Here is a 27,099-nt window from a genome sequence, read left to right as displayed (position 1 = left end):
CTTGGGAATTCGCTAGGAAATAGGGGCTTATTTCCTAGGATTTGCACAAGGATTTTGGAGCTCATACAGGCAAGGCAAGAAGGTGTAAGGATCAGGGGTCTTGCAGATTGTTTCAAGCTTAGTTCGAGCAAGAAGATCATTGTATTCTCTATTGAAACCAAGTTGTATTGTAAGAGATCTATGGCTCATTCTTCTATCAATAATATTTTCAAGCAAGCGGAGGGTTTTCCCAATTGGGTTCTCTAGAAAAATTGTGCTGTCGAAATTGTGTGATTGTTTATTTATTTCTGTTCCTATTCTGCTGCAAAATAAGTAGAGAAATTGTGTCTATATGAAAATAAACTAGTTTTCAGATCGTTCATATTAGCAGTTGCAGAATTTCGTGGATTTTCTACAGAAAATATTTAATAATTGGCTAATTAATCTAATTGAGGCATTTTCCTTAAGATCCTTTTTTGGTTCTTGGAAATAATTGTCCTCTTGTGTTCTTTAGTCTCTTAGACACCATAGAGACTAAAACACCTGTCCAAGCTACTCAAAAACTAACATCTTCCACTCTCCAGATTACACGATACCAAGGGTGACAATCACCTACACAATTATACGAACACCACCTGAATGCTATAGTAGTGTGCACATGTCAAAAGAATACCCAGTTGAGCATATATCAATGCTATGATGCCATTTGTAAACCATATTAACTCAAGTACTATACCTCAAACTACCTACACAGTTATACGAACACCGCCTGAATGCTATAGTAGTGTGCAAATGTCAAATGTTTACCCAGTTGAGCATATATGAATGCCAAAATGCAATTTGTAATCCATATTAGCACAAGGATTATACCTCAAACTACAGAATTAAGCGCGATCCTTGATTACCAATTACCAATAGAAATAACTCAATACTTTACTAAACTTGCTAGCAAGGCTTTGAGATCAAGCAAATGAACTGGACTATCTCCATTTGATTCCAACCCATGAAGCATTCAAATGCAGAAAATAGGATCTTTTATATTGATTAAATCAAATACTGTTTCACAATGTCTCTACATTCTGAAATCACAACTTAATCAGTTAACCAACTCAAAATTGACGAGTTGAGTAAGGTATTTATCTACAGTCTGAATTCACTACTTACTCAGTTAACCAACTCAAAATTGACGAGTTGAGTAAGGTATGTAGTGAACTGGTACACACGACACCCTTGTTAAAACTTAACTATGATTCTGCATTTCATTATCTGCACAACCATAGAGCTCCAACAATGAGCTCACTTCCGAACTGGGAGCCTTCTTCCCATGATCTGTTTGTTACAATTTCTTGCACCAAGGAAAGTGCACAGATTTCAAAAACATAAATTGTGTTCTCAGTGGATGTACAAATATCAATCATCTTATACCACTATTTCACTTGAAGGAAAATGAAGTCAAATCTCAATTCAGTTGTTGGAATGATAAAGAGATCGTTGATCTTTGGCGATCTTTTCAGTAAACCCTAATTGAACATACATTTTGAGCAGAAATATGAAATAAAGAGATCCAAACCTATCAACGAGAGAATAAGAGATATCATTTCCTTAGGTAAAAAATTCCATCATAATGATACAACAATATGGAACAACTAAGTGAACAACTTTATAATTTCAAGGTAAGGTATAATTAATCTACTAAGGAAATGTGAGGTTATTTATTTTCCTATTTGTTCATATCTATAGTTACATCACTGCACAAGGATTGGGGGATGACAAAGCTAGAGAGAAGATGATGATTTATTGTAACTATGGGTATTGTGGGAGTTTGAATATTAAGTTGTTGATCCATGCCAATGGTGCACTAAATTAGTATTTGTGACCCTGCAACTAAAGTGTGCATCAAGGTAGTGTGATCTTGATTACTTAAGCCTGACCCAACTTTGGAATACGGCAATCTAGTCACACTGTTAAAACGTGGGATCGCTATAAGTGCGCTTACAACTCAATTTCAACTTTTGTCAATTTCATGCTCCTATACATTGGACATTGTAGTGTACATCTCACATTGGTGATTTTAAATGACTCCACACCTCTCATACAACAACCAGATATGTATACTGGTAGAAATTTTTAGAATGAACCTCTATTTAGCATGATTCCTTTGACCATGAACTCAAGTCAATTTCTGACTCCTTTCGAGACCAAGAACCTTTCTTGTTTCTCCAATAGACTAATACCTTTATTGACATCTAACTCTTACACGTAATTTGTCTTGTCAAATCCTGGCAACACGATTGGTCGAATTTCTGGAATCAGTGTAAGGTTCTTGAGATTGGAGATTTGAGAACATGGATGCCAGGCCACACAACACAGATAAATTTGAGCCACATCATAAACAAGAATAATCATTTACAATTCTCCATTAAAGTCATAAAAAATCATGGATGCTAGGTCACACAACACATGCATAAATTTGAGCCAAACCATAAACAATTCTACATTGAAGGCATGAATAATCATTAACAATTTTAAATAATTAATTATTAATGTAGATTTATGTTAAATTTATAAAATTTTGAAAAGAATATTAGACGTAAAGGTTTAAACAATTAAATAGTTGATTAATTTGTTTATATATTTTATGTTAGAGGCCTATTGATATATCAGAAAGTTATAAATCTAAACCAGCAGAGCCCTCTACATAAATCTAAATTAGTAACTTCTAACCAATTAATATGCCTAGGTTGATGTGCTGTAGATAAATAAATAGAATTGTTAAACTAGAAAAACAACACGAAGATTATGTTGAATTACATGTTTCCACCCCCATGGTCAGTTTGTCATGTTGAGTGGGCAGTTTGCCATGTTGAGTGGAGTTTTCTGGAGGCAGAGAGGGCCACAAATGTGTCTCAATTCTCTCTCCAGGTTGTTTATTTGAAGTTGTAACTTATCTAACTAGAGAATGGTCTTGTCTTTTGTATCATGGCAGTCCAACATGTTAGACAATTAATCGTCGATGTCAACATTGTGATAGAGTTAGACATGTGAAAGATCGGTGTTTTGATTTTTCATCTGTGTGAGCGTTGTGGAAAGCACAATCACCATTCAAACAAATGTTCCAGAAAGAAGACTGCTGCAAAAGATAAACTATATTTTGGATGGATTGCTTCTTGGGATTGGTCCAAAACTGGCAAGAAGATTTACAGGTCATACCGCAGGACATGTTCGAGAGTATTGACCAGCGTTGCAGTGAAGACTTCATCTTCTCACCGTGTATCCGACAAGGGGGGAATTGATGGTCTGCTACATGTTCAAAGATTTGTTAAGCAAGCCCAAGACAAAGATCAGATTTTTACCACTACAGTCTAGAGCCCGAGTTCAGATTCAGAGTTGTAGACAATTTTTTGATTTATGCTCTATGAGAATGAACATGATGACATTCTTTTGGCATGTTGTTTTGATTGATCCGAGCACTGCTATGAAGGTTCCAAACGTGGATATTGTTTGTGGTTTTCTCTTAAAAACCACCATTCTTGGTTTGTGGTCATCCTTAAAAACCATTTCTGAGAGACATTCAGCTCTTGGGTGAGATGCATTTTTGCATTTTGAGCTCTCATTCTTAGACTTTGATAGATCCTTTAGGATTAAGGGGAGAATGTTAAACAACTAATCATCGAGATTAGGTTTGTGTTATGATGAATAGTTATTAGAGTCCAAAAAGACCCGAAAATTGAATCAACGGTTTGATTATGTATTTATATGTACATTGTGTACATACTTTTTTGACACCATTCTTAATATACGTTTGAATTTGGTTTTCAATTTTTTGTCTAACACAACAAAGGCTTCATTTAGAAATATAGGTCTATTATATGCAACTATTAATTTTGCCTCTCATAAATATTTATGGTATTTGAGATCTACAAAGCTACCGCAGCTGCAGATTTTGTATTAGAAAGACAACCCCATTCTTCGATGATTTCCTATTTTGCCTTCTGTGATTTTCTCTGAATATGAGATGAAGCGTGTTAATGAAATTGGAATGGCGAAGATTCTACTAAAAAATGAGCTTGGGAGTCGCCTTGAGCCTCATAATAGGTTATAGTGAGCGCGCTGGTGAGTCAGTGTTGCAAGCGGAGGCGTAAACAGATAAGTTGGTTGGGGGAACAATGCAGTTAGAGTGTGCAACGGGACCAAGAACTATAGCAAGGAAAGCCCAAACTCCTCCCATCTTCACTCTGAAATCATCCCACCATCGATGAGACAAGGAAAACATAATTTCCAACCTTTTCCATAGAAAGGGGATGTTTAGGAAGGAAACAACACAACAAGCCCGCAAGGTAATGGGTTAAGACTTCAATATAATAAGCTTAGTCTAATTGACCAACTAAAATAACTTTTTTTTGTCAAATTTGTTTAAGTTTCGTTAAAGATTTTTAAGAATCATTTTAATTGTTTAAATGCCTCAATGGTTTTTAAAAATGTTGAATCTATTTATATATTCGAAAATACATTAAAAAAAAATTACTATATTGCTTGAAATTATATTATCAAATTCTAAAAAAAAACCAATTAAACATATAATCATTTGTTTTCCAAACAATGCTAATGCCAATATTTTAAGACAAAATGCCATTAAAATAAAAATTCTAACTTAAATTCCTATGACATCATTCTTCTATGTGGGATCAATCTCTCACACTGAAATCACACATTACACAATGCACTTGAGCAAAGTGGTGTGGTGATTGTTTGAAGTGAATTTCATAATGCTATGAATTGAAGTAGTAGTCCCCATAAACTCTAAATAAGGGGTGGGTGGCATGGCAGATCCCTCCCCCTTATTCTCAATGGGACCACTGCCACTCACTTAACATCTTTCAACGTATGAGTGAATTAATTAATTAATTATTGATATTATTTTTAAATTTATTATAATAGCAATCATTTTATTTATAATAATATAGATTAAGTTATGGGTTTGTTAGAAATTTTCTGATCTGGGATTTATAATCGTATAATTTGAAAAAAATAATAATTAAAACAATATAATTAAGTAATGAAAAAATTGTGACAAATCCCCAATTGTATCATGGATAACATTTATGCATACTTGATTATCCCTTTGCACTAAGCAAGGACAAATTTAATTTATGCTTATCCCTTTGCAATAAGTAAGGATTAATTTAATTTGTCCAGAAAATTGAAATTTTATTAAATATAAATATATGATGCTTGAAGTTGTTATTGAATTTTTAAAAAAGATTGAACTATTCTAGTTGGTTTTAAAAGTTACTTTCGATAGGGTGTATTTTAGTGTTTTTTGGGAAGGCAAGATGTGGTACATCTCTTGTTCAGTGGTAATGGGGTGGTATAGAGGAGGTGGATTCTATTCTAGTTGGTTTTAAAAGTTACTTTCGATAGGGTGTATTTTAGTGTTTTTTGGGAAGGCAAGATGTGGTACATCTCTTGTTCAGTGGTAATGGGGTGGTATAGAGGGTGGTGGATTTGGGTTTTACTCTTTTTTTTTTTTTTTTCTTTCTGTAATGAATGTGTGCGTAATTGGGGTGGAATAGGTATGTTGTGTGTTGTAGTCGAGGTGAGGTGTAATTTTCATTGTTTTTTTTTGGTTTTTTTTTTAATGGTATAATGGTTTGTATTTGTTTTGATCTACTGTGTCATTATGTTGGGTTGTTGGTCGAGGCATAGTCTCTGGAGGTATAATGGGTTGGGTTTTGTTTTGTTTTGTTTTTTTCTTCAGTTTCTCTTTATGGTGGTTTGAGTGGCGATTCAATGTATTTTGTTGCAAGGGTCTATTTTTGAGTTGGTGGTTGTTTATTTCAATTTTCCTTTCTCGAACACTGATTTCTTAGGTATTTCTTACCCTTGCCTAGTGTTGGTTTATGGTCACTGGTACATTGGTTATTTTTTAGTGTGGTTTTGAATTATGGACTTCCCTGCATGTCTCGGTGAAGCTTCGTTATGTACTTTGGGTTTTAAGTAGTTCTATCTTGTATACGCCTTTGTGGTTTCTAGTGTTTGGGGAATTGGGGTGTGGATTACCAACTAGTGAATTTCCATGTTTCGCTTGAGTTGGGTGTCTTGAATTATCCACAATTTGGGATTTGTCGTTTTGGGTCTACATAGCTAGGTTATTGGGGTTTTTCCAACTATGCAATGGTGCCTTGTTGGCGGTGTGTTTCTCTGGATTGTGTGCCTCTTTTGTGCGATGAATTGCACTTGGCCCTTGAATTGGGTCCTTTGCTATGGAATTTTGGGAATGGCCTCATTGTGTTACGGTCGGGTTACAATGGGGCAATGGTTTGTCCATATGTTTGTTTCGCTGATCGTGGTTTGTCAGCTGGTTGTCTATTTTTCTCTTTGGTTTTGGAAACCATGCTGCGCCGTTAGTGTATGGTGCGCTACACAGGTGGAGCTAGTCATGTTGGCATTAAAAGAGGTCGCACATTTGCATGTGATTTAGTAGCATCATATTTTGTTTCAATCCCTTTGGAGGTGCGCAGAGAGATATTACTATTGGAGTCTAAAGAGTCCAAGGAGCATCCATATTTCTCTGATTCAGATGTTGGGGGAGATGATTTGAAATGGTTTTTAGACTTTGGAAGATTTCGTAAAAGAAGATTGTATTCTTAAATTCTCTATCAATGTATTAACAAATAGATTTTTTGTTACGCTTGGTATTTAAGGATAAACAAGTTCAAAGTTACAATCTTTTTCTGGCCTGGAGGACATTAAAAGGATTTTACGGAATCTCAAATTCAAAAATAATGATATAGATGCCCGCCTAAGCCGTGTGGAAAACGATGTGGTGTTGGATTTGATCTTAGGAGATCTGACTAACCCTCTTGGAGACCCAATCGATACGTCATTTTGCTAGTTCTCCAGATCCTACGCTTCTCTTGTTGGACTAAGCTAGATATCTGCGTCCCTAGTTTTGGTTCTTTTTGTGATAGATGGTTATGGCTATGATGATCAGTTTGTGGTTATCCTATGGCGACATGCAGAGAAACAAAGTTGTTTTTTTGGAGTTCGATGTTTCCACTTTTGTTGGATATCTCTTTGGTGTTTGGTAACGAAGTTTTGGGCACAAGGGTGCCCACCTAGATTTCACACCACGCTTTAGTGGGATGAAACTAAGTTCAATGAATGTTATGGTAGTTCTATGGCTTTTTAGGGCTCTTTCCTTTCACTCTATGGCTCTATGCTTTTGACGCTCTATGGTTCTCTATTGGCGATGGTGGCAGGTTTGATGTTTAGTTATTAATGTATTTTCTATGCTTTGGAAGATTTATGGCTGACTTTGTTGGTGATGGTAGTGAGTTTGATGTTTTGTTCCGAATGTATTTCCTGTTGTGAATCTCTTGGACAATGTTTTAGAGCAAAGACAATGATATTGTTGTGTTCTTTGTACTGTGCTTACGACCATATCTAAGCTTGTTCCTTGAGGTACATATGTTTTTTGTAATGAATTATAATGCTTTTATCCACAAAAACATTTGTTTTAAAAAGTATTTCAAATATATCATAATTTAATAAATTAAAAATTAAAAAGATTATATATAGACTTAGTTTAACTTATAGATGAAATGAGCTTTATGAAAGCACTTAATCCATTTAAGTATTTGGAAATGTATTTTAAACAACAAAATCTCACATTGAAAATTGTAGAATATATGTGGTTCATAGATTTTAGAAATCAACCATGGACTTGAACCCAAGAGTGCGGAAAGAGGAGTTGACCTTGTGACTTCTTAATAACAATAGAACATAACCTAACCGAAGAGTGTAAAGAGAATTAAATCCATAACCTCACAATAAAAAAAAGTGCTCCAACAAAACACACATGACTAATTAAAATAACCCTCTCAACTATTATAATCATGATAGAAATTTTATATATTTAAAATTACGAGTTAATTCTGATTCGTTAAAAAAATGATAAGAATTTGGGAAAAGTAATGATGCTCTATTTAAATATGCCCAACAAATTCAGACATTCCGCGTTGACTTGAATAAAGGACAATATTGTGCACCAGGCACTTCGTGAATTTGATGTGATTGGAATGCATATGGTGCAACGAATGGGGTGCGATCGGCCGGCCAACGTTCGAACCCCGCAGAGGTCGACATTCTCCATTAAGATGCCGGCGGATTGAGATCATTGATGGCGATGCGGATGCTGGTGAATTGCTCCGGTTGTCGGACGCCGCTGCAGCTGCCGACGGGGGCGAAGAAGATACGGTGCTCTGTGTGTGAAGAGATTACTCGCATTGCAGAACGCGGTCCCCAGCAATACTCGCCAGCACCGCCTCCTTCCCACGGCGGAAAGAGGGCGGTTATCTGCGGGATTTCTTACAAAAATACGCGGCGAGAATTGAACGGCAGCTTGAATGATGTCAACTGTATAAAGTACATGTTAATGTACACGTTTAAATTCCCAGAGGAATCCATTCTCACGCTCACTGGTAAGCCCTCGAATTCGATTTTTTCTGTTAATTTTGGCTGGAATCCCTATTTCTGAAGCAGATCGGAATCCACTTTAAAATTATCATTTGTGCTCATCTCAAATCTGTGTTACGGGAAATCTGTTAAGTAGAGGAGATCAAACCCATTTTGGTTCTTGATGCTCGCTTCTTCTCCAGTTCCGTGTCCTGCCCGAAATAAGTTTGCGTCCGCAGGTTCTCAATTTTTTTTGTTAATAAATTGTTTGTTTATTTATTTATTTAATGCAAAGTACGCACCGATTCTATCTGATTCGATATTAAAAAATGTTTTCTAAATTAATCGTGTAATTATTATTTGGGTAGTTCGTCCATACGAAGCCATCCCAACTAGCTAACGTGAACCATGCCAACAAGCAAATCCGAACGACGCTACATCTGTCTGGCCATTATCATGTTAAAAGTGGCGTGTTTTTAATTAGTTGTTTAATTGTTTAGTTTAGGGTAATGGTTGGGAGATAAGCTTTTATATTCTTTTCATGTAAATTTAATTTTTCAATAATAAGATATTTGACTTAGTCGTTTTTAGAAAATTAGGTTTTATTAAATTATAATTTATTCATATATTATAGCAACGCTTTAGAAAATTAGGTTTTATTAAATTATAATTTATTCATATATTATAGCAACGCTTTATATAGATTTAGTTTTGTCAAAAGAAAGAGAGAAAGAAATTATTTTAACGTCTATGAGGTTAAAGATAGTCTATGGAACATATTGCTTCTTCATTTGCTTGATGTATTCGGCCCTTTTTGTGTGAAGCTTCAAAATAAATGCTCTTAGCTTCTCGACAAACCCCTTGTTAATTAGATTATCCCAAGAACTAGCTACCAACATATCTGCATAATTTCTCTGTTGGCTTTGAAGGCCTTACATTCTAAAATGAAATGTTTTTCTGTTTCCACTTTTCCGGAAGAACGAAAAATGCATACTCTTTCCTCTCACACTTCTTTTGGCTTTTTCCACTCTGTTTCACAACGATGTTGATGAGAATTAATCCTTAACTAAGCAATAAGAATTTTGGCTCTCCAAGAGATATTGACCTCTATGTATGCTTTTGGTTGATGACTATGAGTGGGATTAAACACTTCAATATAATACTTTTCTTTCTTCTTAGCTCCTTATCCGAAGTACACTTGTGGAACTTTTCCATAACAAAAGCTTTTATCTCTTTGCTGTTTATGGAACATGCGTTCAAGCAAATACCCCATTTACTAAACCATTTGTTATTTTGCTGCATCCTAATATTTTTTCTCTTACACAATCTATCATTAAAGACAACCTTAGGCCATCTACCCTCTTCCATTTGCTCAATTTTTTTTAAATACCTTATGACTCGCACCATAGCAATTGCTTCAATAGGAGCAGTCCTTGTTTCACTTAACAAGATAGCATAAGGCATTGCACTTTTAATCTTGAATTTGTTTGTAATCAAAAGCTTCTGAATTTTCTCAGTTCGTCTCCACTGTATGTCGGATGCACTGCTGGCCCATTGTTCACAACCATAGAGAATCACCAGAATCACTAGAAGCCCAAAAAGAGTTTGAGTGGTTTTCCAGTACCATAACTCTGCCTCTCTACACCTATTTTGAAAAGCATAAAATGTTTTCCAACCCCCAAAAGTTCTTTTCTTTCTACAACCATTCTAGCTTAGATTTTTGTTGAAGTCAATTTCGAGATATTTGTAATCCACAACTTCTTCCAGAATGTTGCCTTCAAAGTAGAATTTATGTTAGTTATGTTTTCTTTCCTTAGAGAAAACCACTACTTTCGTTTCGCTGATATTGACTTGCATCCCCACACTTTTACAAAAATGCTCGAGGGATAGTAAGTGCTCTTGTAAACCAAGAGTCGATTTAGCAAGCAACATAAGGTCATTTGCATACAAAAGAAGCCTTATAACAAACTTGCTCAAATAGATACCATCAACCCCCTTGCGAATTTAACCACTTCTCAAGCTTATCGATATATAAACAAAAAATGGTAGGAGAGAGTGGACAACCTTGCTTGACCCCGATATCGCTTCTGAAACTTTCAGAAATGCTTGCTGAAGTTCTAATTTTGACTTTCACCTCTTCATACAACCTATGCACAACTGTTCTCAAATGTTTATGAACCTCAAGTTCTTCCATTTTGTGCCAAAGTTTATCCGTAGGAACCGAGTCAAACGCTTTTCTGAAATCAACAAAGCAACAAAAGACTTCTTCCTTTTTCTCCCAAACTTTTTCAATAAAGTTATATAATGATTATCTGTGGAATGTTTAGGTCTAAAACCTGCATGTCTTTTAGCACCCTTATCTTTTTCTTCTGCCCACTTGCTAATTTTGTTTTCTAGCATGCTTCCAAATAGCTTTGCAAACAAAGGGTTTATCATGATGGTCCTATAATTGGAGGGATTATTAACGTCATAGCTCTTGAAAAGAGGTATTGCCAGACTAGTTGTCTAATCTATGGGGAGCCCCGTATGATGTTGTTGAAATCTTTTGTAATGTGAGGTACAAGAATCTTTGAGCCCCACTTTAGATATTCTGTTGGGAGTTTAGCTAAGCCTTTTTCTTTTCCAACACCCAACTTCTTGATACCCATCTCTACCTCTTGCACAATGAAGAGTTCAGTATCAGTGTTGACCAAGGGGGGAGGGTCACTCTTGGGATCCTGCTCATAGAGTTGTCTTGTATAGTCAAACCATTTAGAAGTTGTAATACTATTTCCAATTTGTATATTTTTCGGTTATGAGCATTTCTAATATCATTTTTTATTAAATTATAATCTATTCACATACTAGACTTGGTTTTGCCAAATGTACATTAAGATTTTATGAACATGAGCAAAAGCAACAGACCCTTGCAATACCTTTGGCCGAACCATAATCTAACAAACTCCCATTTAAAACAAATTTGTATAATATGTAAGTGGTGTCTTTATTGAATAATAAATATATCTAATTTATTAAATATTAAATGTATATTTTTAAATAAAATCTAAAACAAATAATATAAATTAATTACTAATTTCTATAACTTTAAAAATCATTTAACTATTCTTGTCAAAGAAAGTGCTCACCTCCCTACCCAAGGTGAGAAATATGCAAATATAAGTCACATTTTGCACTTGCATGGCATCACCCTTGTGACTTAGATGACATGGATTATATGAATAATAAAGACACCTAACTTCAAATGTAGTAGTAAATTTTAGTTGTCACATTAACATGATACCAATGATACCATGTGTTTGGGATTTTTAAGCTAGGTCTGACTACCATTTCCTCAAATTTGTCCAATGTTTGTGATCTGCATTTCATCTCCTCACTTGAAATGCAGCGGATCTAATAGTCATTAATGTCACACAATTAATTATGTAGCTCATATTAATACGAGACCATGTCTTCTTAAATTTGAATATGGTTTTAGACACTAAAAGTGCTAACTTTTATGTCCGCTTAAGGTGAATATGTGGTGTCAGTGAAGGTAAGTGGAAACAAAAATATGACCAATAGTATTAATTTTAAGGAGAAATGTACTTGCCTTTGGGTATGTAATATGTATATGTGGGTTATTACTTCTTGGTGACATGGTTTAGTCAAACCTTTCTAGAGGTTCACTTGACTATCCTAAGTTAGCAAGTAGAGTCTACAGATTTAAACTTTGATTGAGTAAAACTTATGTGAATAAAATCTAGTCAATGATGTTTACACTTCCTAGGGTCATACATGTAAGATCATTAAGGACTACTATAAAGTAACCAAAGTTCATCAAAATGAAACCATGAGCATTGGTGTGAAACTCCTCATAACCCACCCTTGGTGCCGAGCCCATTGGGCTTTTATGAACCAATTATATGCATGCACATCTTAGTATTATACTTCGAGGGAATTAGAGCACATATCACTACAAATATTCTACAAAATGTCCATTAAGAAGAAAATGCCATCATGAGGCTTTTATTGGTTGCACTAATGAGAAGAGAGGTACTCTATGACCTAGGTGGTGGAGTTCATTGTTATATATATGAACGTATCAATCGAACCATTTTTTGAAGGCATCTATCGACAAAGAGGCCATAACTTGTGTGTTCGAATCCCCTATTAATTACCTTGGGGTAACCAATAATTATTAACATTGAAAGTGGATCCACTCTTGATCTAGATCTTTCAAGTTAGAGGGGAAGATTCCTTGAAAAACAATTAAATATATAAACTTTATACAATAGAAAAAAAATGGCACAAATGTATTTAAACTCTAAATCTATCAAACACACCTTGGGGTTTTTGAGTCATTTTAATACTTATTAGTCAAAATAAAGGTAGATCTAATGTAATAATTTAATTTGTTTTTAATACTTTATTTAAATGAATCAATTTTCTCCTCGTTGGTTCAAATAAGAAAAACACACACACACACACACATTTTTGCTAGAACAAGGAAATGTGGTATTAAAAGGTTGTAGAAGGGCTAACAACAAACATACAAAAAAAATTGGTATGGAGTTTCAAACAAAATTTGCAACTCTCACAAACTAAATAAGAGGGTTTATAGTTGTTCATAATTATTACTTCCAAACTATTTACGTAGGTATATTGCTTCATAAAAATATCAAAATTTTGAATAACTTTAAAAACATAAAGACTAATTGAACACGTGTTCTTTGGTGGTCTCCTCCTAGCCAATATTGAAGGGCAGGGAGGTCTGTTGATTAACATCCTTGGCCTCTTTTTACTACTGAACAATCTTAGCTTCTTTGAAATCTACTTGACCTAAGTTGACGAGTAGATGCAGTAGAGAGGGAATCCTTGTGGAGATTTATGGATAAGTTTTGAAGCAAAGTCACCTAACACGTTGACATGGGACATAAAGGACACAAAAGTATGAGTGTTTGACACGAGACACAATGATCTCAGAAATAAGACATACAAAAAAGAAGTATAGACAAACATTCAAATTTCTTCAAAAGTTAGAGACTAAATCATTTACAATTTTACATGAGGATGATAAAAATTCAATCACATAACTAATGCATAAAGCCAAAATAACATCGAGTGCAATCCATCGTTGAAGCAAAAAATACATCAACAAAGAGGTTTTAAATGACCTCTAGAGTAAAAAAAATACCATGCTACAAAACCTTTGAGAGCTCCTAACTTGTGAGGGAATTGCATGAGAATAAGGAAAACATTTGACTTTAAAAAGCCATGAGCGGCTTCTTCACTAGACATGTGTTCTAATTTCAAGATATGGGTAGGGCTCGTGTTCAACATGAGTCAAACTCTTGTCCTGTAAACATGACACAAGTCAAACTTGTGCATGTCTCATGTGCATGTCATGTCTGACACGTGAAATACGTGACACTTGGGGGGATGTGTCAGGGGACTTAGTTTCAAAGCATGTAACATTTTGCTCCCAGGATGTCCAAATTTTGTTTTGGTTGAATAAAAAACTATTGATAGTTCATGTTCTGAGAAGCACACTATTTTTCATATTTGTGAATTTTAGTGATCACCAAGATCGAAGATGTTTGATTGCTTTGGATAGTCTATTCATTTCACTTTTTGTTTTTTGGTAAATCCTTGAAATCCATGAGATCTAATTCCTCTTCAATTATGCTTGTAGGTAACAGAGTCAAGGTGGGGAACAAACTGAGCAAAGCTAGCACCAATGCACTGACTAAATTTTAAATTCCACTTAACTTCATTGCACTTTCAAAAATAGTGTTGCCTAGATTGAGAGGTCCCAATGATGGAGTTCCAAGTGATAGAATCAATGAGCTAAACCCCAACCTATAGAGGTGAGATAGACAAGGGGAACACTACCCCAAGCCCAACACCTAAAACTAGAAGCCAACAAATGAAATACAAGTAGGATATTCCTTAATGAGAAATGGCTAGAGCTTGAATCCTAAGAAAACTAATAAAGAGATGCAACCTAGAGAGCAAAATTATGATACAACATCCAAAGTAATACGAAAACTCTTACCAAGTTAGCTCAAAATTCACTATGCTTCCAAAATATTTTGTTGCATGGATTGAGAGATACCAATGGTTGAGTTCTAATTGACAGAACGCGAGAACTAAAACCCAACCAACAAAGGTGAAAAAGACAAGGAGAACATTTCCCAAAGCCCAACACTCAAAACCAAAGGACAACCAACAAAATACTAGGAGGATTTTGCAACTAGAAATCACCAGAGCTCGCATCGAAGTTAACTCAAAATAGATTGGAGACACCAAGGCTACCTCAAAATCTAAACTCCACTCCTTCCATTATCCCACCTCATTGATGTTAGCCCATAATGAAGAAATCCAAGATCCGGGTGAGGATTAATTCTCACTTGTAACAAATTTGGGATTGCATCCTTGTGAGTCTATTCCCTGCAAATGAAAACATAAATGAGGATTTTTGTGACATATGTTAATTAAATGAGCGATGTGGCTTGAAGTCCAAATGGGTTGAAAACTTTTAGGGATATGGCAAAAATAATGCCCCCTGAGAGAGATGTTGCTTCATTAGCTAACTAATCAACTTGAGTACTCAGATCTCTTATCTTGTTAGATTTTGGAATACCTTATTGATTCTTGCAACGATTGAGGCTAGGTTGCTATCTTCCGGACTTGTGTAGAACCAATGTTTGATAATGACACTAGAATCTCCAATTATGATAATTTATTTTATATTGGAATCGATTGCAAAAAGGCCTTTGACAAAGATAAAACAAAGGTTAAAGAGGAGGGATTTAGGAAAAGAGAAGGGTAAGTTGTTAAAAAGTAGATGTTTAAATAGGAGAGGCGAAGGAGAAAAAAATATTAAAAAAAAGGATAGCTATAAATTGGACAAGGAAAGATGGAAATGAAACTACAAAAGGATTTTAATAATGAATAAGGAGAGGAAATGAAAGAAGGCAAGAAAGGAAGATAGACTAAAAATAATTAGAAATGGTGATTATCATTTTTTTTCTAGTCTTTGTTAAAATTAATATTATGAAATGAGTATTATTCCATACTAATCATTTTAATAATTTTATTTTTAAACTCATAATGATCTTTTTGCCCCTCTACAATCTACAACTTATTTACTCTCTAATAATCTTTAAAACTTAATATATATATATATATATATATATATATATATTCATTAATAAATATTTTTCATTAAATTTCTGGCTAAAAATCTATACATATATCGTCTTAATGTATTAGGTATGTACAACTTATTTACTCTCTAATAATCTTTAAAACTTATTTTTTTTTTTATATATATATACACTAATTTATTAATAAATATTTTTCATTAAAAAAACAATATTTCTCGCTAAAAATCTACATATATAGTCTTTACTGTATTAGGTTTAGCAAAATCTACATATATAATCTTTAATGGATTACATAAACATATGTTAAGAATAAATGTAATAAAAATTTGAAAATAAATTTGATAAGATATTTTAGTGGCCAAAAATTTCATAATATTTCACTGGTCATTCTTTTATGTTATATCAACAAAATATTTACTTATTGAATTTAGGCTTCTGTGATCCATATCAATTTAAAGAAGAATCTTTAGCGAAAATCACATAGAGAGAAGAATCTTATCTCTATGTGATTTTTGCTGAAAATTCTTCTCTAAAAATATTTACTTATAAAACTATAAAAATATCTTACATAATTTATATGTATAAAATTTTAATATCATAATTACTAAGTATAAAATCTTTACACTGAAAAAAAAAACATTTTTCAAATGTGTCATAAATAAAAATTTATACAATTTTAAATGAATCAAAATCATTTAAAACATTTAAACCAAAATTATATATAAAAAAAATTAACCAGAAGTATAAATCAATATAAACTTGTAAACAGTAAATTCCTACTACCTCTATGATCATATTCTAGAAACCCGTGAACATCATTACAACATTAAACGGCTCCGATTGCTTCACCTTTTCTCGCGGACAAGTCCGCATTGGAGCTACGTTACAGGAGTAATTCTTTCAAACTTGTGCACTGTAACTTCCTCTATTATGAACCAAAAAAACGCACTGGAGCTACGTTACAGTAGTGCGTACAAAATTCCAGTGACATTGACTTGCAATCTACTTTTATGGAGTAGGTAGGGCTCCGTGAAATTGCGCATGTCATGAATGTGCTTGTCTGTAAGTGGCTGCTTTACGCCGGCGAAGGTTCGGACCCTGTGGTGGTGGTGAATTGACTGTAAGAGGCCGCCGATCTCGATCGAAGGTGTACAGAGATCATTAATGGCGATGCCGACGCCGTTTCTTGTGACTTGCTCTGGCTGTCAGACGCCACTGCAGCTCCCGCCGGGGGCGAAGTCGATACGCTGTGCTCTCTGTCAAGCGGTCACTCATGTAGCGGAACATCACGGCGATGTTCCGCCTCGAGGTTACCGCCACCAGCAGCCATTGGCTCCTCCCGCACCTGCGGTCAGTCCCCAGCACTATTCGCCCGCTCCGCCTTCTTCCCACGGCAGGAAGAAGGCGGTCGTCTGCGGCATTTCTTACAAATATTCCCGGCACGAATTGAAGGGCTGCGTGAACGATGCCAACTGTATGAAGTACTTGTTAATCAATAAGTTCAAATTCCCGGACGCCAGCGTTCTTATTCTCACTGGTAAGTTCCTCTCTTGTGTTATTCCATTCTTAAAAGCATAATTCATATTGCCATCGCATGCTAAATTATATGTACCAGTACATTTAATTTGGTTTTGCGCCAGGGTTTCGTTACTAAAATTGTAGTAGGTTAAATTCCGACAAATTTGACCAAAACCCCTATCAGAAATCCAGCCTTTTTTTCAAGCGAAAAACCAACAATCTTTCATTGCAAAACAAAAGATAGTTACATGTGCATAATTCTGAAAAGCATCAGAGTCCCAAATAATCTCAGGTTATGGGATCGTGAAAAGAGAACAAACATCAAAGTATAGTAAACAGAGAACCAAAAACAGAGCATATGTAAACCTATATGTCCAGAAAACCAACAAGACCACCAGGAGAGGAAGCCAGCAGCGCATGCCCTGGTCAAGACACAGATGACAGCAAGGCAAAGCGTCCATTCAAAAGAAAAAAGACCCCACACTGCTAATAGAGCCATTGACCAGAATCTCGAAGCTCATCTGCCCATCCCTGACAGTGGTCCCTCTCTTGGAGAGGGAGTCGCCCACGGATTTTGCTCCCTGAAAATATGGCAGAAAGAGATGGAGGGGAAAGAGGCGGACATGGCTCAAATGGGTTCCGTCCAGTGGAAAAGGTAAGGGACAATTAGCGAGGACTGTCCATTGACCTAGTCAATGACAATCTTCAAATCTCCAGCGATTAGAATCTGATCAATAGCCAACCATTTGGCATATCTGATCGCCCCCATAATGCCAACATGTTAATTTTAGGATAACAATGGTATGTTCTATGCTTACAGCAATTTTACTTCAATTTTCTTTATTAGCCCAATATCATATCCAATATAGCAATCACATCAACATGATAGTAAAATGTAGATAGAATATCTTATAAAAGGTTTGTTGGTATACCCAATTGTGATGACACTTGAAGATATTTCAAATTCTGAAGGGAATCTCCCGTTTGTCACTATGAGTTGTTCAGGACAGAATCATTGTCGTAAAATGCAAGGCATCTCCAGACAACAATAGTATCCATGACCCAAAAGGCATGATTGGAAATGAATTAGCTTGACTCCTTAGTATCATTGTCAAGAATTCTCAAAGTAACAACAGGCGCATCAACCTTCATGATACAATGGGTTCTATCATATACCCTGCATCTCTGTTGGTTGTAAGAATTGAATAAAGGATAATAGACAGTATGTGTGCCCCTGTATACATAGCTCTTGAATATTACAACACCTTTGTCTTTGGCATCATGGATAAGGGATGAAGTTGGAAATCTCCACTCTAGAAGAACACTTACGAGATCTCGACAACCTATTGCAGGTCTTTCATCAGTATAGAGGCAGATGCGAGGATTTCTCGACACCGATGCGGATATGCATTTTGATCACTGATGATAGCAAGGAGGAACCTTACCATCTATCTGAGACTCTGATGACGATGTGGCTTCAACAACTACTGTCTGAGCTATCACCATTATTTTGATCTCCATGACAATAGATAGGCTTAGGAGATGGTTGCAGTGCTCCTATCCTTTATGTAAGCTGATGACATACTTCCTCCGACCTAATCAACCAAATCATCGAATCTTCTTGAGGGAATTCAAAGGGAGTTGAAGCTTGTCAACTCCTCTTCAAGCAAAAATGATCAATTGGCTTGATATCTCCTTTTGCCCAATGATTATTACAAAAAGGATGTCCATATCCAAGATCATTAGATAAGTCAAGACAGTTGATTATGATATAATGACTCTAATAATGATACGATACATCTTTGATATTTGAAAAGCCACATGATGAGGATTGGATGACTTTGGCTTTTGGACCAAAGGATTAATAGCAGGCTGCAAATAGCTCGATGGGCAAGGTTTCTTTCTCGATATTTAGAGGTAGCTATGATTCAGTTATTAATGATGATTGTCCACAGATGACGACCCTCTCTCTTATCAATGTAAGAGGGAGTTGATTCCTTCTTCAGCTTAATAATCTGATGAGATGGAGAAGCTGCTGATATATAGGATCCCTGGTGTTCTTGATAAACACCTATCATATGCCTTGCTATAAAGGCTCTGAGTGGATCCATGGATAAGCCCCTTAAAGGATAGATGCTTATTGAGATATTTCTGTAAGGTTTGAAGTACATTGCCAAAACTTGTTGGTTTGACAATATGATAAATAGAAAGTGCACATCCAGGTGCTATAACTCTTGGAATCCACCGTGAATAAATCAAAGTCTGAAGTTTGTTACTCTAAAGCACTATTAAAGCCGAATCTATAAATTTAAGGAAAGTCTTCAGTAATCATTTATGCATATATTGTTGTATATTGCAGAATAGGATTCAGAGAATCCAGTGTTTCACATGTTGACACCAAATACCACTTTTTATGGTACAATAAGGGACATTCCTGTTTGATGTCATGTTTGAGTGGATAAATCTCATGATGATGAGCAGGTTGCCTGATGGACACTTTGCACTTTTGAAAGACAAGCCTAGGCTTGTGTTTTCCCTGAGTAAGAGGGAGTAAGATCAGTTAAATATTTTCTTCATCAAGATATGCAAGAAGCAGAGGATTGCTAAGTAGATCTCTGCTGTAAATCAATATGTTTGTTGTGTATACATCTATATGCTATGAGGCTCCCATTGATGATCCAATACCATCACCAAGATCTAGTCTTTATTTTCAGAACGCAGCCTGGCACTATTCCCTATATGAAGGGATATTTGGTTAAGTTTGAACATTGAACTCTGGGAGCTCTTGGGGGCTTCGAGTATTTATTGAGCTATGAACGACCATAGGGTGAGTGGTTCACCTTCTCCTATAGGTGTGCGGTGTACAGGGTTAGTGGTTCACCTTCCCCTATGATACCCCATGATGGTTGACATGTGTGTAGGGTGAGTGGTTCACCTTCTCTTGTGGCATATGAGCAGGATGAGTGGTTCACCTTCTCTTGTGGATACCCTAGTGAGAGATTGAAGCATAAAAACTATGGCTGAAGCAAGAAAACTGATAGCTTGTAGACTTTAATATAAAAATACACACAGGTATTTAATATAATAATATATATATATATTGTATGAGATGATGAATGTTTAAAATGAGGACCCTGCTTTTATACCTCAACAGGTGACCTTTCGTGATTAGGCATGTCTTTTAGACATGCCTTTTCACTTAACTTAATGACTATTTAACCTAATTAATATTTAATTATTTAATATTTATAGTTATTTTATTTATTTAATTGTTATGAATTATATTCATAACATAGCCTCTTCCTTCAGAAGCTTATTGCTGGCAATTGTCTTTGCTGTTGTCATCTCGGTAGTCCAAGTTTTTTTTTTGAATGTAATGATTCATAATTTGAATTGCCAAAATCCAACATATAAAATTGTTACGTTCTTGTTAATCTTTTTTATTATGTTGTTGACTAAGGTATGCTCGCTTCATTAACTTCATCACTTCTCTCACGTCATCTGAGGCGGCGTAAGGACATTCTGGATCTTGGATTTCGAGTAGGAAAGAGAGGAGTCGAAAGAGCGAATCGTCGTCAGGGTTGTCGCCAGTCCAGGAATCGATCTCGATGGCATTTTGTGGTTGGAGATAATAGGAGGTTCGGCGGTCGTCAACTATTATGACGTTTTTCAGATCCCGTCCCAGAATAGACAGGTCCTTCACTGCATCGGGGATTCCTTCAACTTCGCTGCAGTGGCGTCTGTCAAGGCGGTGGGTGCGGGGAATTATACTTGTGTTTGTGGTGGCGTGTTGCGAGGGAGGCAATAAATCCAAGATCTTGTCGACCACAACATTTGCATAGCATTCCAATCCTGCCGTGAAGATGACAATCTCATACAACCCTGTGCTGCCTAATTCCTGCAACAATTTGTCCACGCCAGGCCTTTTCGACACATACAGGGGTTCGTCGTAGCCCTCAAGAGATAGGGTAAAATCATAGCCGCCTGGCGCTGGTGTAAAATCGGCATGAACCAGAGTTCCGTCCAAGTCTAACACCAGTGTTTTCTTATTTGGATTTTCTCCTGACATGGGAGGTAAAACGCCCCCAGCCTGGCGATTCAACCCACTGTCATTCAAAGGCACAGACACGTGTGGCTCACTAACATGCACGTTTGGTGATTCACCTTCATCTGGGCGGGGTTCGCCATTGCCATTAGGGTTTTAGCTGGAAGACTGCATTTCTTTTTGTATCCGTCTAACACCAAAAGCCTTTCTTTTTCCCGCGATTAATAATATACGCGACCCGCATTTTTTTGAGCTCGGTATATTGGAGCTAATATATATATGACCCGGTGATCTGTATGGATGTAACGTATTAATTATATATATAATTCGTATGTGATTTGAACCGGTGTATAGATACCCGTCGGGTAGCGGATTGGCGCAGCGTGGTGGACATAGCATTTTAAATGATTTTCGGGATGCCGCATAGTTTGGTGTAGAAGACTTTTCTTGTCCCCATTCCATCGATTCTTCCCCTTCGTACTCTGCATCTTCATTATGTTCATTTTCGTGTAGTTCCTCATCTCTGCTAGAGCTTTCACCCGCGGACTCGTCTGAAGTGTCTATTGGACTATACGAACAATCAATTAGTACGTCATCGTAAAATTTATTGGACCATTTATAAATCCTTCCTAGTTGACATCCCGTGAATAAGTCATGAGTTTTTTCATCGTATGCAAATGCCCATGGTACCAGAAATCTCAGTGCCAACTTTCTTATATCAGAACAATTGGAAGCACCGGCTGTAATCTTTGCGATGCATTTGCCCGTAAAAATGCTACTGATATTGATCGTCAACATTTCTGATCGTGACGGCTCATACATATTTACTTGGTCATGGCAAATAGATATAACAATATCCTGCGCATTTGTAATGTACGAACCGAAGTAGAGGTTGGGCATACATATTCGGTGGTCTTGAAATGTGAGCAGAATCTCACCTTCTAAATTAAAAACATTAAGGCTTATCACGCCTCTCATCTGGGTGTGGCAAATGAACAACTTTCTCTTGTATAAATAATAAGGGCAACCCAACATTTCAATATTGGTTGTTTTTATTATTTTGGCTACTTCACCAGATATATCCAGGATCTGCATTCCGGAATTCAATTGTTGCCAAATAATTCTATCAGTGCCGCAGAGTTCCACGCAGCCAATTAGCTGTCGTGGATAAACGGGTATGTAAATTCGCTTGCGTAGCTTTCCCGTGTGTTTGGAATAAATTCTCAATAATGCTTCTTCCCTTGCCATGCTTGCACATCCCCTTGTCATGAAGTTGTTGCTTTCATCTTCCATGTCGTTGTCCACATCACTCGTTACATGATCAAGATTAATGCTACCCACATCACTATCCTCATCACTGTCACCGTCGTCACTATACTCATGACAATCTCCACCGAAGACATAACTTTCAGACTTCTCATCTCCAGTTTTCATATAACTACTTTTACTATCTTCCTCATCACAACCGTTGTTGAGATTTTCTTCATGTGGATCTTTGTCACTATGACCAAGTTTATTTTCACCTTTATTAAAAGTAGTGTTTTGTGCCTTATTCTCATTATTTTGGTCATGGTTTTCTTCCTTATTATTGATTTCCTTTCGACATTCATTAACTTTTGCAATTGATTTTTCTAATCGCTGAAATGATTCTTGAATACTAAACTGCTCGACGTAGTCAGGACGCGAACGTAATGGCACATTGTGTGGCGAACAACGTTCAAATACTCGCATGATTATATCGTGTGCCATGGCTCTGATACCACTGAAGCATAAAAACTATGGCTGAAGCAAGAAAACTGATAGCTTGTAGACTTTAATATAAAAATACACACATGTATTTAATATAATAATTTATTAATATATATATATATATATTGTATAAGATGATGAATGTTTACAATGAGGACCTTCCTTTTATACCTTAGCAGGTGACCTTTCGTGGTTAGGCATGTCTTTTAGACATGCCTTTTCACCTAACTTAATGACTATTTAACCTAATTAATATTTAATTATTTAATATTTATATTTATTTTATTTATTTAATTGTTATGAATAACAGAGATGCATATAGACATCCGGTTGATTGTCACATGTAAACATGTCCGTGGTACGTGGTTCATCCTTTCCCCACATGTAGGATGCTCATTCCCTACAATTGATGGTTGACATGTCGGTGGGACGTGGCTCATCCATTCCCCATGTGTAGGATCCTTCCTACGATTGATGGTTAGCATGCATGTAGGACATGGTTCATTCTTAACCTACTCTTGGTAGTTTTCATCCGTGTAGGATGTGGTTTATCCTTTCCTTACATGTGGGTGTGTCATGCGTTTGTAGGATGTGGTTTCCCCCCTTCCCTACGTGTGGTTGTGACATGTGTTTGTAGGATGTGGTTTCTCCTTTCCCTACGTATGGTTGTGAGCAGGATGTGATATATTTTTTCCTTGCTGGTGTTCCTACATCATCCTACCAATGTAGTCCGAGACACATGGGAAGCACCTCTCATTTGGCCAAAAATTAAATTAAATTCCTAAGCCATAAATTTTATTAATTTTGTGTCCTAGGTAAAAGTAAATTCTCCAAAGGTGAAATTCGTGGGTTTTACAGAAATTAATTTTTGGAGTTCCTCGATCAAGGGATTATTGAAGAAATCCAGAAATTTTGGACCCTTGGGCCTTGGTGGTTAAGTCAAAATCATTTTTTTTGGGAAATTAACTCAAAATAATTAATTTTGAGTTAATTAAATATCAATTAAATGAAAAATTCGATTTTTCCTCAAAAAATAAATAATTTCGACGACGATGATTAAAGATTAATTAAATATTTATGAACGGTTAAGATTAATTTGACAGGGATCAAGCTAATTAGCCGTTGGAGAAATTATCTATAAATTAGAGGTTTGTGTCAGTCTGTTATTCATTCGACCTTTGATTCGTGTACTAAGCTCTTAAGCTCTCTTGTATATTTTCTGGAATAAATGCAAAAGCCTTTGGGGTTTTAATTTGTAGTGGTGTTCCTCCCCATGAATATATGGTAACATTGTTTTAATTTCTGCCTAATATTATGTGAAAACTATCAATCAATAGCTCTCTTAGAATAATCTGAATACAAGTATCTTATTCAGTTTGTTGGATCTGGGGTAACATTTTTAATTTTGATTGAATTAGCAGGTATCTCTATTTCTTCAGAATTTTATTGTTATTCTATTTCTCTACTTGATTTGATGGTTGATATAGTGTTTTTAGAAGGTCTCTCAAGTTTTCATTGAGCGTTTGGGGATAGTCTTCGGTTGGACCAACCAACTCTCAACACATATTATTTGAAGAGCCTACTTCATCTAAGTTTAAGGATTTATTTAATGATTAATTTTTTCTGTAGGATGTTTTTGGGCTAGTACCTCTCTAAAAAACCAAAATGTATCTTTTAAATATTTTGTGGAAAATTTGATAGATCTAGCTATTAAGAGCTTTAGATCTTAAGATCTGAGAGTGGAGTTGGACTCATACTCCTCAGTTCTTACGGATTCGCAACTCTTATGCATAGATTTGTAAATGTTTTGTATAGACTTGAAAATTTTCTAACTTGGGTTTTTGGGGTTTTATTTATTTTTGTATATTTGGGATCTGGGGGTTTTTTTTTTGTTTTGCAGGTGCGGATCTGAAGGAAAAATTTAATTTGAAGCCAGATCTAGACCATGGAGGGCAAGATCTGGCCTCAATAACATTTTGTAGGGACAAATTATTCAAAAAAAAATTCAGTCTGAGGGTTTCAAATTCATATCGAAGGTTTTTCTGAGAAATTTTTTTGAAGCAGAAATATATCGGTTTGAATTTAATTTTTTGGGATTTGTTTTGAGGTTCTTAGGCTACCATTAGCTTTCTTGAAGCCCTTTAAAATTTCGCTGCTCCCTCTACCTGCATGAGTTCCTCCTCTCTGCATTTATTTCGCTTGCTGCCATCTACGATTTCCCTCCTCACTGCTTGTTGGCGTGTTCCTTTTCCTCGGTCAACATTTCTCCCTCGCTATTTCTTCCTTGTTGCTTGACCCATCGTCCTCATTCTCCAACCTGCGGCCCTAGTCTCATCTCCTTTACCCGCATTCCTCTGCTCCCTCAAAATCGCAACTCCTCCCTAAACTGTGTGCGCCCCTAGCTCGCTCTCCTCCGTCGAGGTCTCTTCCTTCCTCCTCACAGTCTCTCCTTCGTTTCTCCATTTTCGCATCTGCTTTTTGCTTTGCGTGCTATCTTCCTCCCTTTGCTACTCGAGCCTCTGTGTCCTCCCTTCTCCCCGTGTTCCATTCCGTCGACCTGCAAAACGCTCCTCATTTGCTGCCCTCCATTCCTCTCGACCTGCGTCAAAACTCCTTTGCCGGCGGCCCGAGCTCCTCCTTCACGATTCACGATTTCTTTTTTTCTTTGTTTTAAATTTTTCATTAGGGTTCAATTATAAAACAAAAGGAAATCGATTTTTTTTTTAATTTGCTTGCCTTCCATTGTATTTTGATTTGCTTGCTTTTCATTTATTTTGATTTTGATTTTGTTTGAAACAAAAGAAAAATTTTAAAATTTCGATTTTTTTTTTTTTTTTTTGGTGCCTTTGATATTCCTAAAGAATTAAATTGAAAGAAAATTTTGTGCTTTCACATTTCAAATTTAAATTTTTATGTGGCCTTTGGCCCATTAAAAATTTAATTCATTAAGCCTTTTGATTTTTTACATTTGCCATTTTAAAATTTTAATTGAATTTCCCAAAGGAATAATATATATTTTTTTGACCTAAAGTTCCTTCTTGGGGTTTTTGTGTTAAGAGTTTGGGACTTTAAATATTTTTTAAAGGAAAGTTTTGTGGTATTAAATTTTTTTAAAATTCTCTATGGTCAAGAGACATTTAATTTTTTTTAAATTATGTCTAAAGTTTGACTATAGGAAAATAAGATTTTTGTTTTGTTTTTTTTTTCCTATATCTGAATTGAAGCACTTGAGGAAGTTATTTTAAATCCGGAATTGTTTGAAGTGTTTAGCATTTGAATTTCATGGTTCTTCATGCTAATTATTTTCGAAATTTAATTGCTTAAAAATTTTGCATGCTAAAGATTTTAAATATTTTTATGCTTGATATCTATTGAGATTGCTTGTCATTTAATTAACTCTAAGCGTGGTTTTAATTACTTGAACTATTGGGTATTTAAGTAATTGCTAAGTATTCTTCCCACGGGGGCTTAACTGGGGGAGCAATACCATACCACATGCATTCATATTGGGGGATATATATTGAGGAAAAAATGACATAATATATTGGGGGATATATAGGGGTTAAAGGGTTTTTATATTGATAGGTATAAAAAATGGAGCTCAAAGTTAATGAAAAAATATAAAGCGGTATAAAAACTGTTAATGAAAAAATGGATACCTACAATATCTAGTGGAAGTAGGGGTTTTTTAAATTGGGAAGGTGTATTGGGTTTGTATTTGTAGGGGGTTAAATAATGTGATTTTTAGATGTATTTTCCAATATGTAGTCAAATTAGGGGTATTGTTTAGTATGCCACGAACGCAAGCGATATGTCAAAGGTTCATTGCGTGAATCCCCCGTGATTCTTCCATGGAATTGTGGTAGATTGCATATCTTTCGAGCATTTTTTGAACATCTATATAATTGGTATTGATATTAAAGAATTGTGAAGAGATTTTTGTTCTCTGAGTTATAATTGCATTGGAAAGAATCTAGATAAATTAAAGTGATAAGCTTGTGATTTAATTGGGCATTATATTATGATATTTTTTGCATGTTGCTGAAAAGTTTACCTTTCAATCTAGTGAAGTGAACATTCATTTGGCGATTAAGGGCTTTGATACATAACTTAGAAATAAATCATGACATAAGCACTTTTCAATCCTTGAATCTAGCTTCATCTTACTCCATTTTCTAAATCGTCTCATGCATTTGCATATTA

At 35.6% G+C, this 27,099-nt stretch overlaps 1 protein-coding gene across 7 annotated transcripts in view; it reads left to right on the top strand.

Moving 5' to 3' along the window:
• The window catches only part of MC1 (metacaspase 1), a 228,810-nt gene that overhangs the window by 119,968 nt on the left and 81,743 nt on the right, over positions 1–27,099 (top strand). For 2 of the 7 annotated variants that reach the window (XR_016267298.1, XM_089460877.1), the window contains exon 1: positions 16,450–17,121. The exons of 3 other annotated variants lie outside the window; for them this stretch is intronic. Coding sequence is in view for 3 of the 4 variants with exons in the window: in XM_089460877.1 (XP_089317003.1) it covers positions 16,749–17,121 (373 nt within the window). In the remaining variant the exon portion in view is untranslated. Of the gene's footprint in view, positions 1–8,051; positions 8,463–16,449; positions 17,122–27,099 lie in introns of those variants that run through there. 2 more of the 7 variants (XM_089460881.1, XM_089460876.1) reach the window with 2 other exon arrangements.

The sequence above is a fragment of the Pinus tabuliformis genome, chromosome 7 (assembly GCF_031772625.1).
Source record: "Pinus tabuliformis cultivar Carrire ecotype Pingquan chromosome 7, CPIR1, whole genome shotgun sequence".
Classification (NCBI taxonomy): Eukaryota; Viridiplantae; Streptophyta; class Pinopsida; order Pinales; family Pinaceae; genus Pinus; species Pinus tabuliformis.
The sequence above is the reverse complement of the archived record's forward strand: the minus strand, read 5'-3'. Positions and strand labels throughout refer to the sequence as shown.